The following is a 15,410-nucleotide window of genomic DNA, read 5'->3' on the forward strand; positions in this document are numbered from 1 at the left end:
AGCTCGTATAACAGCGTAAAGTAGCCAGCGTGCAGCTCGTATAACAGCGTAAAGTAGCCAGCGTGCAGCTCGTATAACAGCGTAAAGTAGCCAGCGTGCAGCTCGTATAACAGCGTAAAGTAGCGAGCGTGCAGCTCGTATAACAGCGTAAAGTAGCGAGCGTGCAGCTCGTATAACAGCGTAAAGTAGCGAGCGTGCAACATGTATAACAGCGTAAAGTAGGGAGCGTACAGCTCGTGTAACATGTATAACAGCGTAAAGTAGGGAGCGTACAGCTCGTGTAACATGTATAACAGCGTAAAGTAGGGAGCGTACAGCTCGTGTAACATGTATAACAGCGTAAAGTAGCGAGCGTGCAGCTCGTATAACAGCGTAAAGTAGCGAGCGTGCAGCTCGTATAACATGTATAACAGCGTAAAGTAGGGAGCGTACAGCTCGTGTAACATGTATAACAGCGTAAAGTAGGGAGCGTACAGCTCGTGTAACATGTATAACAGCGTAAAGTAGGGTACGTACAGCTCGTGTAACATGTATAACAGCGTAAAGTAGGGAGCGTACAGCTCGTGTAACATGTATAACAGCGTAAAGTAGGGAGCGTACAGCTCGTGTAACATGTATAACAGCGTAAAGTAGCGAGCGTGCAGCTTGTATAACAGCGTAAAGTAGGGAGCGTACAGCTCGTGTAACATGTATAACAGCGTAAAGTAGGGAGCGTACAGCTCGTGTAACATGTATAACAGCGTAAAGTAGCGAGCGTGCAGCTTGTATAACAGTGTAAATTTGCGGTCCCCTCAAAATAACACATTGCAGTGAGCGCTTGTACTTTTAGTCACTTTGGGTCTCACCTTCTCTCCGGTGCTGATGCTGCCGCAGTGCAGATTGTTGATGTCGCTGCGGCACTTCTCCATGAAGCCGCAGATCAGCCGGAAGTCGCTGAAGACGATGGTGGTCATCTTGGTGATGTACTGGTTGCACTGGTAGTCGCTGATGTTGCCACGATGATCCACCAGGCAGGACACCAGGTAGCCCTTCCCCGGCTCCTCCGCTGCACATTCTTTAATCTGCAGGAAGAGCGCAGACAGCGTCACGACTGTAACTGCTAGGAACTGAACACCACCTGCAGCTTCATTAGCACAAAGACACAATAGGCTTACGGGTCATCCGAGAGTCTCTAGTGATGCTGTTCAGACAGAGTCACTGACAACAAGGTTTAAACTTAACTAATGAACCAACATCTGCAACATTTTACTAATTCAGTTATTCTCTTATGACGACATCAACATTTCTTCTTTTTAATCATTAATTCAAAGCATTTTTAATCCAAACTCTTCCTCTTTACGTTGACTCCCTGTAAAGAAGAATGTTGTATGAGATTCATTTAATGACCCTGGGTCTTCTTATTTCCTGTAAAGTTCTGGATCAACTTTCAGACGCTTTTAATGACTAATAAAAAGGCACTACACGGCGTAGCTCCTCCTCCTCTTAGGACATCCAACCACAACCTGTTGGCTGTACATCGTGCCAAACTAAAAACCAAAGGCCAGGGTTTGCTCCTCCCTCAAGCAAACGCCGTAGTTGTCAGCAAGGTCGGACTGGACGGGTGTTTGTTTGTAGCAGCTCTCAGCCGGCCTGCAGATTTTCAATCCCCCGCTCTGTCCGGCTCTCTCCACACGACGCTCTGAGCCGTCGGTGACGTACGGACAATCTCAACACTGATAGGCTATCGCAACACAGCGTCATGCGAATTCCTTTTTCGTCTCACGCAACTCCTGAGAAAATTATCTGGCAGCTAAATGTTGTACTTTCTTTACCAGCTGGTATCCAACTGCGTCTGTCTGCTGAGCAGGTCGTGTACAGCGGCTTTACCAGAGCTAGTTTGATGAAAACTGCTGCTGCTGGAGGTAAGGTTAGTAAGAGCGTGGAGAGTGACCCTAAGCCAACTAGAAGCAGAAAGATGCTAAAACGCTCTGTAGAACCGAGAGAAAACGCTGAGATGGGTGATCATTTTCCCGCTGATTTTCCACTTGCCTGTCTTCTGTTTCTTTATGCCGTCTACACATTATCAAAGCCTGCAGATGTTTGCTTCATTTGTGTTGAGGTGCTTTGAGATCTCTCAGACACCACAGAAAGCAACTCATCATACTTTAACAAACAAGCAGGCTGAGCTACTCATCTACAATCTCATTAGGAAATCAAGTTCTTAGCAACACCTGCTTCAAAGCCGAGCTGATTACAGATTACCGCTTCCTGTATATAAGAATCAGGCGCGGCCTTGAAAAACATGTTTTCATTTCCCACAGATGTGACAAGCCTGTTGATGTCGAAGTCTTTCCTGAACTGACTTGAGCTGAAACTTCATTTAGTTAAAAAAAATCAGGCTGAACTGAACAGATTGTGGTTTCGAAATGGATAAAGGTTTTATTGGAGACCTTGTGGTTTTATGTTTTTCAATTTCTGCTAAATCTCCCTTTTTTTAACCGAGGAGGAATCCAAATATGTTTCTGAGAGCGGCAGTGAAGAGGAGCAGGATCGTTCTCGTCAGACCACTACAGCAGCTGTGTGGACTGTCAACAAACAAAGAGCCTGGTAGATGGAAAAAAAACAAAACAAAACGTGGACGAGACTGGGGCCGATTCCTTTACACTCAGCTACAAGCACTAAACACCACACCTGATCATTTCCTGGAAGCTGAGATAAAAATCCTGCACTGTACAGCTTTGGTTCTAGAGACTTACCTCAGGGATGGTGGTCTTGCAGACCTCCATGGCCACAGACTCAAACTTTGGGTCGGTGGTCAGGTTCAGCTTGTAGTTCCACAGCAGCTGGAGGAGAGAAGATACATAAAACATCAGATTTACACTCACTATCCAGATCCAGACAGAGTCTAACAAACTGGATCATGAGGTTACTTCCGTCTCTCTCTTATCAAAACGCTGTCATTATTAAACTTCTGTGGCCGGCGTTAGAATAAAACATGCCTTTAATTCACACGGTACAACTTGGCATTTTTGTTGTGATGGATTTGATTTGCATGCCAAAATAGCCACTGTAGGTTAAAACTGGGCAAAATTTGGTTTCAAAGTTACATATAATTATTATTTCAGCAGTATTTACGTGCTTAACACTGAAATGCAGTCCTTTAAATGCTATTGCAAAAAACAGATTTATGATGCAACATCTAATTTAACCGGGTGATACAGTTGAGAGCTCAGGGGGAAAAGTTAGTAAGTGGCTCTGGTATTTTCTCCAAGGTCAAGAACAAACTTTGAGGCCTACATTTTAAGCTAGAGCAGACGAGAATATCTCAAGGCGCTGTGGATGAAATCTGAAAAGCTAATAAGCTTGCAGGTTGAAAGTAAGTGGACCTTGATTTGGGACCTAAAACTCAGCAAATCAATGCTTATCTTGGTTGTTCAAAGTGAGTGTCGGAACCAAACTCAATCAATCAGTGGAGAAAATCCTACACACATGGAATGACAGGATAAAGTGGTGCAGGCTGGGAAGTGGAGTTTAACACAGTGACACCAGGAGGGAAGACACTTACATGGTTGCATTCTGCAGCGATCTCTGTTTCCTGAAAGAGACGAGAGAAAGGAGAGGTTAGAGCGTAAACTGCAGAGAACTTTCTCCTTTTGACTGTGGTAGATTCGTGTCTTTATGAATGAAGCGGCTACTCAATATGTCACCTGTGCCATTTCATTGTTTGCCTAAAGTTGGAGGACCTTTGCAACATCCCATAATCCACTGCAAGCTCGTCCGTAGTAGATTAATCGGTTGGCCTGCACTCCTGAGGCCGATAAACAAACTGTTCGCCCTGAACACGTATCTCCTGAATGACCGCGACTCCAATCTAATCCAACGCCTTCCCTAACCAGCGTTACATATATTGTTATACTGTAGAGAACAAACTGAACCCTGCTCTCCCTTAAACCCCGGGCACCTTCTGAAATCTACAGCAGAAGCCAAATTATGTTTTTATGCATTTAAAGTATCCCCATTAGCAGATGCCATGGCGGTCAGCTCATCTTCCTGGAGTCCACACCAGACATACTTTACACAACACATTACAATTAACTGCACTATTTTATATTAAACGACCTCAATTTATTGTGCATTCATATATATTAAAAGAAAAAGAAAACAAATGCATATTTGCAATTTAAGCATTCATATACAATCCAATCACCACTACATACCATACAAGTAGGAGGAATCCTAATTGAAAACACTATTTTATCCATTAAAATCTGAAACAACGGATAACAGGCCAAGAAAACGTGTATATTAGATTGTGCTCTGCATGAAAGAACGAGATTATGCGTCACTTTTCTTTGTTACTGGCATTTTATCATGTTGAAAAATTGGCACCGGCCATTAAAAAAAGAGCCATATCGGTGGAGCGCTAGTCTGCAGCGCGAGGGTGCATTCAGGCGGGTGTTGTGGAGCCTGGCAGCGGTGTCAGGCGAGGACATCGTGGTTAAACCGTCTCATTTAAGGACCAGAGGCCAGTGAGAGTCATTTTCCTGCCGTGCTCCGTTGACCTGAGGTAAACCGGCCTTAACTTCCAGCCCCGACCGGCAGCCAAACGCCTGCAGACCTACAGCGTTTGCCATTTCTGCCCGTTTTCCACATGGCAGCCGCACCGTGAGCCAGGAATAGGCTGTCTGTGGGATGGGGGGGGGGCGTACTGCAGAGGACTGACAGATGTTATAAACAGCACAGAGCTGACTCAGTGCTCAGCTGGGGAGAAGAGAAATAAATAAAGGGTCCTGGAAATGTGACCCAGACTGACCTGCTGACACGCCCACCAGCAGAGCAGTACTGGTCCAGATGGGCCCCTCACTGTACAAAGTACTTCTATTTATTTTAAATATTTCGGCCGGGGTCTCTTGGCATTAAACAGCTTCTGCCTTGTGTTGCCTATAGAGACGATGTTTTCTTTGTAGACACAATAAACATTCCCGATGGATTTTTTCATTAATACATCTTACTTTTGATTAAATGGCCTCCAGCTGATTACCCTAGCAGCCCGACACTGCAGTTAGCTATAAAACATGTCACTGAGCACGTTGTACCTGCTCCCTCCCGCCCTACAGCCTTTATCTAAAGTGATAATTACCACACATGAAATCCTGCGGTTTAGCCGACTTCACCAACATTCAGCGCCAGAGACGAGATCACGAGAGCAAAGTGGGAGTGAGCAGAACGCCCGTCACCGGTTCCACTACACTTAGCTTTGCACTTATGTCCTTTTGAGACAAGCTGCGACTGTTGTATCCTGTTCTGTGAATAATACACATGAATACACATCGGGGTCCTGGATCCTTCTCAAGACTTAGGAGACAGCCCGAAAAACAAAACAAACAAAATGACAAAATACAATTTGTACCCAATAATGAAAAAAATCCAGGAGGAACCCCATTTACTGTAAACGGGCTTAAAGTCAGTACACGCCTTCCTGCCGTGTAAAATAAAATCTGACGGCTACGATGTGGGTAAAAACTTTTAATTTTTTAATCCATTTATAGATTAAAAAGCTCATAGGTTGTACAACCACATGTAAATATAAATATCCTATAAATCTAATATTGTCATAAGGAAGTTTAAGCCGACCGAGACTGATTTTGATATTTGAGGATTTTAAATCTGATTTATTGGACCCCACCTCTTCCCCTGCTCAGTCCGCCAGCTCTGCACTGAACAGACAAACATCACTTCACGCCGCCGCAGAACCCAGTGTGACTCATGTGGGCGTCCACCCAGCTCTGTGAGGAAAGCCAAAACCTCTCAGCTGTTTAATCCTGTGTAGGTTTAAACGCCAAGATAAACTAACTATGATGAAACCAGCCCGCTTCTGAAAGTTACTGTTCAGGTAAATCACACTGTTGTATTAATCCACCTGTGTGAAACTCAGTGTGAGCAGCGGTTAGAGCTGTAATCTAACAGGAGGGGGGAAGAAAACCAACACAGCGACACACCCAGCCACATACTTCAGGCTCTTTGTTCACCGACGCTCCTTCCTCACTCAGAATGACAACTGTGAAAACCTCCGTCTCATTTAATAGCTGCAACTAAACCAAACTTAATCAGCTCTCTACGTTTGGTCCGGCTTGAGTTTGTGACACTGACACAGGAAGTGTCCTTTCCAACACCTTCCGAGTCCTGAAACAGCGCAGCAGCTACAGCCTTCGTGACGCTTTCTGAGCCCCGCTTCCTGAAGCTGAATACAAACCTACTGAAAACCTTCACAATTAAAAAGAATTTGACAATAAAGACATTGGACCAGCTGATTGCCACCACAGAACGCAGCCTTATCTATATTTGGTTCCAGTGTTGAGTACCTGGCATCTGCTGATCATCTTATCGACGTCTGGTTTATAATATGATCATTATAACAAAGAAAGAAACTTCACATTTGAGAAGCTGGACGCAGCTTTTGTTTTTATTTATAGAGCACATTTAAAACGAAAAAACAGGTTTAATAAAAGGAATAAAACATAAGAGGTTCAAGAACAATTCAGCGGCTTCAACAGCAGAAGAGCACACTGCCCAGAGTTTGAGCTGACAATCGTATACCGGCAGAGAGTTAATGTTCTTCGTGACAGACGCCAGACACGCCAGCGCCATCTTAACCGCACTTTCTGATTCGTACCATCAACTAATCAGCTGAATATCGACGCGGTGTTTTAAAACTACATGTAAGGCTGTGCAATTGATTGAAGTTTAATCACGTTTCCATTTTGGCTTCCAACGATCATTAAAAACAAGTTAATCGAATCATCGATTATTGTGCGCATGCTGTTTTGCAATGACACTCATTTCGTCCCTTCCCCCTCCCTAAAAGCCCGACTCCCCGTCAGCAGGCTGTGACGTTCACTTCAGCTCGAGCCAACACGACCTGGTTTTAGCTGCGACAACCTGCCAGTCACCGTTATGAGCTTCAGCCTGAGACTCTCAAAGCTTCACAGTTCACATATCGTTTATGCTTAAACCGGGCGTGTCAAGCGTTGCTGCACCTGCTCCGTGCCCCCGTCTTCTACCGCAGTTTCCTCACCGTTTAACTTGAACAGCCCTGTTAAATTTGGGCGTTACGTCACATAACGAGCGGGCGTCTTCACCTGTCACCTGCTCCAATCCGTGTGCACGCACAAACACACAGACGCAGCGTCGCCGTCTTCCTCTTGGCTCCAAGATGCTGTTTAAAGTTAAAAACATTTCATTACTATTACGGGCTATTTTGGATAATGCATAATCATTTTTAAAAAATGAAGCATTTATTTTTAAAAGTCCCATAAATGTACGACGTTTCCTAAGTCAATCAATAATCGTGTTCATTTCAATTATGACCATAAAAAAAAAAAAAAATCGCGATTATGACTTTTGCCAAAAATCAAGCAGCCTTCTGTAAATGTAGGCATTAAAGAGGGCAGCAAGTGACTTATTCTTTTTAATCAATTAATCTACCCGTTATAATTTTCCAGGACCCTTTCAACACCTTCAGTTGTCTTTCTGTCTGACCAAAACTCAAAGATATCATGTTTACATCAAACAGAGAAAAGCAGCAAATCCTCCCAGAGAAGGTGTTTCTGCATGTGAAGAGGACTTCAACCAAATAGTTTAAACAACTTTCTGCTTATCAACTAACAGATAAATGCATTTAAAAAAACATAGCACACAAGCAAATGTCATGCTTCAGAGACAAGAACCGGTCTGGAGTGTTACAGAGCAAAGAGCCACAAATAAGACACACAGCAGACCGTCTCCTGCAGCAAACCCGGATCTCGCTGCGCCTGCATCCTGTAACATCTGGAGTTACAGTGAGCGACGCACGCAGAATTTATAATCAGGCCATCAAAAACTAATCCAACAGGACAACGGTCCACCTCCGGCTGCTCACTGTTTGCTTTATGAAGAGCGGGGTGGGGCAGTATTCACACAGCTTGTGACGTTTCATCAAACTGTGGCGCAGAACAGAAAGCTTTCTTTAGTCTAAAGACTTTTCTCCAACACTTCACCACACTTCCCTGTAAGTGATAAGCTGACCAGACTTAGTGGCGTGTTTTTTATCAGGTTCATGTTTACTTTGTTATCCTCCAATCAAATGAACATTTTAAAAAGGCAACTTGCGTGATCTACACAAATTTACAAGTGAAGAGATTCACAAACCAAAAACAGATGAAAGGCATTCACATGTTACATACAGTCCAAAACTGAAAGTAATCCATTTATGTAAAATGTAAAGAAAACCAGCTTAAAATGCCAACGTTATCTAGTACAGGTCTTTTTCTTAATAAAAATGCATGAGACTAACGCAGCACTACAGGTTTGGGTATAATAACTCTCTTTTATGAAAAATACAGAAGTGGAAAGACTATGTTCAAAATACCAGACTTTTCCAGACTTGGCTGTGGATATTTCAGACCAGAGAGATGATGTTTGATATCGGCCACCTTCTAAACGACAGGTTAACATATAAAATCTGCTTTCTTGTTTTTTCCTTCATCAGGGAGCAGCATGAACAGTCTACGTTCAGCAGCAAGTGTCCCTGTTAGAGTGAGGTGAAGTGCTCGCCTCACGCTTACGCCCGCCTGCCGCCACCAAGGTTGAATTGTCTTGAACTTTTTGTACGCGACGCGCAGCACAAGTCATTGGAAGAGAGACTGATCCTCGCAGAATCTGTTTATGTTTACTAATCAGGACATCAACAGGAGGGAATTCACACGGCAGAGCCGCAAAACTAGATGAAGGCCTAACAGGTAAAGTTACGTAACCTGTAATTTCAACTGCTGTTAGATAGGCTACAGCTGTGTAGCGCACAGAAGCCGCCGCCGTTTACTCGCGGAGCGCCCGTCTCCCTGTCTGTTCACCTGAGGAGCACAGAGCGTCTACGTTGTGATTTAAGGACGTTCCTAAGACCCACTTCTTCCCCAACACTAATCAGCATGCAATGTGCGCAGCTGTCCGCTTCTCTGTGGCGTTTGATCGCACCGATCTACAGCGTAGTCTACCGAAGCCTCCGCTGCTTGTTTGGGTGGCTGATTTGCCGGCTCATCAGCATCAATTTTCCAGCTCAAATTTCCAACTTCTGACCTCCAAGCGTTCCAGGTGCATGACACAAAACATAAAACAAAAAATATGGCTGACGGTGATAAACTGATGTTTCTTGTGTACACAGATTACTCAGCCTCGCTTTGTCGTGCAAGTATTTATGATTGAAGGAATAACATTCAGCTCATTTAATGTAAATATTGTATTTCAATGATCAATATATTTACACACAAACACATTCCGGCACATGACAATCACTAACAGCCAGGTATTTCAAAAGGTCCAGACAGATGATAAGAACCACAAAGCAAACAAGATCTTGTTCCCCACAGTGTAAATACAGCTCACTACAAAACCCACAGTTCAACAACCAATGAATGAGTCCTCAAATCTCCACAAAACCCATCTCTTCTGGGCCCCAGCAAGCAAACAACAAAACACACACAAAAGTAAAACCACCGGGCAAATGAGTCAAAGTGATTTTGATTCATTGTGAATTCAACATTAAAAGAAAGACTGTCTTCTTTTTTCTCTGCCATGCTTCATATTCTCACTTTAAAGTTACCTGCTACTAGCAACTGCTAATGCGACACAAGGTCAAACTGGAAAGAATTAAGAAAAACAGCTTTTCAGTCCGACTATCAGGCTAAAAGGAAGTTCTGTAGAATCACAGACGAGCCGCAGGCACCGAGGCGTCTGGTACTACATACAGTAGGAAAGCTGCAGTTGGATCAACACTTTGAGATAAATGTCAACAAGAAGCCTGAATGCACCGTCAAACAGTACTCAGAGACGCTGAAATGTTTCTATTATTGTTTTCTTGATGCTACCGCGGTGATATTTTAGACAGTGTTTGTCACCTTCCTGTTTCTACACGATAATGCTTCTGACCACAAAACCAGCCCCATTAAAAAAAAAAAAAAAAAGAGTCTGGTGTGGAAGAACTTCACTGTCCTGACCTCAGCCCCGCCCAACTCCTCTGGGATGAACTGGAATGAGCCAGACCTTATCATCACTAGCTGTGACATTTGTCACGCTGCAACAGGCTGTAGAGTCAAAGTGAGTTTGTAACTCCCTTCTGCTACACAGCAGACGACATACAGGAATATAAATCTATCTATAGTGTCATCAGCGGAGCAGAGCTGAGGATGAACTAGGCTTTAAGAGTCTGATAGCTTGGTGGGGAAAGGTGCTCTGGTGGTGCGGCAGCAGAAACTCCTCTCTCTCTTCCCAGAATGCAGCAGGGTGACCAGGCTGTGGCTGCGTGGGTACCGTCCTTTAGTATCCTTTGGGCTCTGCAGGCACCTCGCCGATATCACCGATGCCCGGGAGATGGGTACCAGTGATCTTCTGAGCATCCCCCGCTGCAGAGGCCTCCCCACGCCAGTTAGTGATGTTTTCAGTCAGGATGCTTTCTGACTGAAAGTGTTCGCCTGCTCCAACGATGTAGACAGGAGTGTGTTTCTGTGATATCTATGCATTGGCAACGCATGTACCATCGCATTTGGTTGGCGGTGGGGTTTCTTTGTTCCAATGCACGCGTCCAATCGCACATGCAAATATCACTTCATGTCACATATCACGCACGAACCGGGCACATTGCACATATTTCTTCTTAATTGTTGTTGCTCAAACGACTGCTGTGGCGGTAAAGGTGCTGTGAAAACGTTGGGTGCACCTAACTGAAAAACGTAGGCGCACCAGTGCAACAAATGCTAAAAGTTAGTCTGGAGCTCTGAGGGCAAAGCACTAACACTTCCTGGGTTGGGGGTTCCATTCCTCGCATTGCTCAACAGACAGAGCAAAGCAGCTGAATAAAGACCAACACGCTGCTTTTAAAAGAGAAAGTCCTGCAGCCTTAATGTGCTCAAACTGGGCACAAAGCGGGTATAACTCTGGGAGGCCGAGACACAAACAGTCACGTGGAGGCTTCACGCAGCCGACAGGAGAAACCTTCAATCTCCGGAGCCTCCTCCCTCCGGACTCTGAGGCTCTGCACCACGTACACAAAACCACAGCCACCAGCAGGACTGACAGCGGGCAGGCCGGAGACACACAAAAATGCTACGAGTCTAAAAGCAGCTCTCAGTCTCACCGTCGACCAGAGAGCAGCAGCAGAGTGCCAGCTGAGCTCCACGGTGGGCAGCATCCGTGGTGGGCGTAGAGAGACGAGACGTCACACCCTAAAAACCTGGGTTCACTGGGACCAACGCTGCATTCACGTCATTCCGTAAAAACAAGAGAAGCTGCCCTCAAAGGTCGTTCACAGACCCGTCTTCAAAAGGTTAAATAACAGGCAGCCACCAACCTGAAACTGGAACAGACGCCACAGAGAAGCTCATCAACAGCGACCAACTATGACTTTCACTCCCTTTAATCTGTTGATTGCTTTCCTACTTTTTCAGCCCAGAGCCCAAAGGAATCTCTTAATAAGGGCTGCAACTATTAAAGGCTGATGTTTGATCCCGAGCGAACGTCAAAGAAACCAGATGGTTAATTAAACTTCTGAGGTAGAACATTCAAAACTATCAGCATCATTTTTCAACAAATACAGTTAGGAAGTCAGTCAACTAAATAAATATTTTAATAGATAAATGAAGTGCTAATTTGTTCGTGATTCAAATGAATTGACGATGTATAGAACATTATATTGTAATTGAGGAAAATGATATTGCAATGATCATCATTACTGTTTTATTGCCCAGCTGCAGCTAATCATTATTTTCATTACCGATTCATCTGCAGAGTAATTTAGTAATTAATCAATAAATGTTATTGAAATGGTAAAATATGCCCATCCTAATTTCTAAGAAGCCAAAAAGCCATAACATGTCTGCTTAAATATGATTGAAATGACGAATCAATTAACATAATTGCCTTTTAATTTTCTGTCAATTAGTTCATGAATTCAGCTTCATTTCAGACGATAGTTTGTCTAACCAACAGTCCAAAACCTGATACACTTACAACGATATGAGAAACAAGAGAGAAAACAGATCCTCACATTTGACAAAGTGGAACGAGATCATTTTATTAGTAATGAACAAAACCTGTTGCCCATTCATTTTCTCACTACACGAGAGTCAAATGCAAAAAAGCTAATCAAGAGCAAACAACACTACAGAAAACGAACATCATGGTGCCAGTTTGAACGGCTGAAATTTTCACTGTGAAAGGTTTTCTGTGCCGACGCTCACCCCTCAGCCCCTGCAGCTTCTGTTGTGACTCCGTCACGAGGATTTCATGACGACTTTTACCAGCGAGGGAGACGCCGCCTTGTGATTCTGAGTAAGCAGATAACCAAGGGCACAAAGCGAGGCTCGTCTCGGCCGCCGCGCAGCCACGGTCCCGGGGCCGGGGCCGATCTCTCAGGTGCACCTGAACCGGCCTCAAGGTCACAAGATTTCTCACTGTGACTGTCGACTACGGACAATTTCTACTTCTGCATCGCCGTTGTGAGCGTTTGTATTTGTTCGTTGGAGTCTGCACTGCTTTGCATTTACACCGCTAAAACGCTACTACGAACTTGGGCTGCAACTAACAATCACCATCATTGTCGATTAATCTGTCTCTGTATTTTCTCCATTAGTTGTTTGGTCTATAAAATGTCAGAAAATGCCCACGGTGACGTCCTGAAACGTCTGGTTTTGTCCACAGTCCCGGGAGATTCAGTTTACTGGTCATAGAGGAGTAAAGAAAACAGAACAGTCATATTTAACAAAGTGGAATCAAATCATTTTCGCTGATTAAACTATTATCCAAACAGTTGCCGATTAATTTAACAGTCGACGACTAATCAATTATCTGATCAATCTATGGCGACTGAATCTGAGCGGATCCTGATGGATGTTGAACGGCAGCTGCTTTTAGTGAAATGACGCAGAATCAAGAGAAGGCGTCGGAGGAGACGGTGGACCACGACCCATGGACCGGACACGCGAAGGAGGAGCCGACCAATCACACTTGTTGTGGTGGGGAGGTGGCGTCGGGCTCAACAAACATTAGATGCAGAAGTACAAGTTGGCCTTTAGTTGGAGACAGACAAACAATCTGCAAAGAAACTTGCACATCTTGTCTTTCTTTTCCCTCAGAATAAATAGAGTTCTGTTACCTTCTTGCACTTCTGTAAGACGCCAACAGTCATCTAACATCAGAGGGGGAATATATATATAACTCTAACCCCATATCCATTTATATATATCCCCATGTGAACAAGCCGCCAAACTGCCACTGCCAACCTCAACCTGCTGACATTTACTTTATAGATGAGTGGAGCCGATTTAATCGATCAAACATGCCAAAACTTTGCTGGTTCCGGCTTCTGAAATGTGAAGATTTTGCTGCTCGTCTCTGTTTTATAGAGTATCTTTAGGTTTTAGACTGCTGGCCTAGAAAACAACATATACACACACTGAACTTTTGTTTGAGACAATATACTGACTAAATTATTTGACGTTTGGTGTGAACTGAGTCTTTGCAGAATAAACTCAGCAGCTTCAGATACAACACGCATTTCACTGGAACTGGTAGAGAAAAGGGAAGAAGAGGTTTTATCTTTCTCATAATTTGCTTGGTAATGTGTTGCCTAAACATGTCAGGGCAACATTCACTACTGCAAACTCCCGGTGACTTGTGATCCTGTTTCTGCCCCCCGGCTGGAGCGGCAGGCCAGCGACCAGCTTTCCCAGGGGGGGGGAGGAAGAGACAAAACGGTTTTAAGCTGCTCCGTCTGCCTCACAAAGACCAGGTTCAACCCACACACAGTCGATAAACACCCCGGTTAGCTGTCATTACAGCTGATTGCCGTGTACATGAAACGAAACGCTGTAATTACAGGTTACACACAAAGCCAAGAAACAAAACAGAAATCCAGCAGTGAAAGGCTGACGGCCATCTGAGCTAGCATCCTATGCTAACAGAGGAACGACAAATGTTAGCAAAGTTAGCTGCCTTAATGTTAGCTAACCTGGTTTAAAAAGTTACCGGGTTACTAATCTGTCTGAAACATCTTACGGTGAATTGTGGCTCTGGATTGTTACGCCTGCAGGCTGGCAAATTTACATTTTAGCCGCTAGCTTGTCCACGACGTCTGGTAACTCCGAACTGCGTTAACAATCTGCCTGTTTTCTGCGTTACAGCGCATTGTTTAAATTACTGACAACAAACTTAAAAAACCTATAATTTTAACGGTTTATCTTTCACAATTATGTCTTTTGGTAAACTCCCATTGTTTTCTTTCTCAAGTTTCATCCAATTGTTTTTCTGTTAATCAACGTCACGCTGCTCCAAATTTGTGTATTTAGGAGAGACATTCAAGGCAAGGAAATAAGAGGCGACCCGATTCAAAAATCTGCAAGCTGTAAGAGAAGAAAATTGCCAATCACGCATTGCAACACGCCGAACTGAAGAGGAGATCCTGCCGACCCTGAATATGTGTTCGGTTATTTTCTACAGTGCGTGTCATTTTGAAGAGGACACCATAAGTAATAAATGGCACAGTTTTTGACCGGCATTTCGCGTGACGTTCTCTCACTACAGGGGCTAGCGGATGGCTACAACAGCCACCGTTAGCAGGTTCTGTTCGCCAGGCACACCCCGCTTCTTTCCCGGAAACCACAGGACCCTGCCCCACTAATGTACCTCCTTCTTGTCCTGGAGACACTCCAGCACCGCCAGGTTGTTGTTCCAGGAATGTTTGGGGCAAAGCCGGGTCAGGTCCTCCCTGCACACCGCCTCCTCAGCCAACTTCCAGCCGGCAGAGCGCCGCCGAGTCAACGAGGCCCCTGCGCCCAGGTTCCTCTCCGCGGCTCCCGGGTTCGCCACGGCCGCTCCAGGACCTCCGGCTGGATTCTGTGCGTTCGCAGCAAGTTTGGCGACAATATTATTTTCGCCTCGAATTGGATGCACAGACGACAAGATGCACATCAAAAGCAGGAGCACAGGAACACGTATACAGTCCGCCATCTTCACGGAGCCAGTCAGCCTACTGCTGCGTTCACGAGCCCTCGGAAATATGGGGACTTGGAGTAAAGTTGCAGACAGATTTTTTTTCTTTCTTTCTAGGATGACACCGGGCAGCTCATGAATAATTAATGAGCGCTGAAACCACCATGGAAATGGTCTTCTCCCGGCGTTTCTAATTATTGTAATGGCAGATCAAGTCTTTTTAGCATATAAACAAATGAAACACTTTGACAGACCAAACTTAAGGTTGTACAGAAAGTAGAATGGTGCAAAGTTTGCACGGGAGCTGCAAGCTGGGACTTTGAGTTGTTAAAACTTGAGCATTTTAGGAATAAGGTGAAGAAGAGCTGGGTATCATTTGTACACATTGCACATATTTATTCATCTTCTATATTTTG

At 44.5% G+C, this 15,410-nt stretch overlaps 1 protein-coding gene across 3 annotated transcripts in view; it reads right to left on the reverse strand.

The window, feature by feature from the left end:
- glg1a (golgi glycoprotein 1a) overlaps nt 1–15,061 on the reverse strand; it is a 37,529-nt gene extending 22,468 nt beyond the window's left edge. Inside the window, exons 1-4 of one of the 3 annotated variants that reach the window (XM_046037479.1) lie at nt 14,689–15,061; nt 3,545–3,574; nt 2,736–2,822; nt 846–1,061 (exon numbers count right to left, since the gene is read on the reverse strand). In XM_046037479.1, coding sequence (XP_045893435.1) covers nt 846–1,061; nt 2,736–2,822; nt 3,545–3,574; nt 14,689–15,012 — 657 coding nt within the window. In that variant the 5' untranslated portion in view covers nt 15,013–15,061. Of the gene's footprint in view, nt 1–845; nt 1,062–2,735; nt 2,823–3,544; nt 3,575–3,686; nt 3,712–14,061; nt 14,144–14,688 lie in introns of those variants that run through there. The other 2 variants (XM_046037481.1, XM_046037480.1) reach the window with 2 other exon arrangements.
- Between the last annotated feature and the right edge of the window lie 349 nt (nt 15,062–15,410).

This window comes from Micropterus dolomieu, linkage group LG22, assembly GCF_021292245.1.
Source record: "Micropterus dolomieu isolate WLL.071019.BEF.003 ecotype Adirondacks linkage group LG22, ASM2129224v1, whole genome shotgun sequence".
Lineage (NCBI taxonomy): Eukaryota > Metazoa > Chordata > Actinopteri > Centrarchiformes > Centrarchidae > Micropterus > Micropterus dolomieu.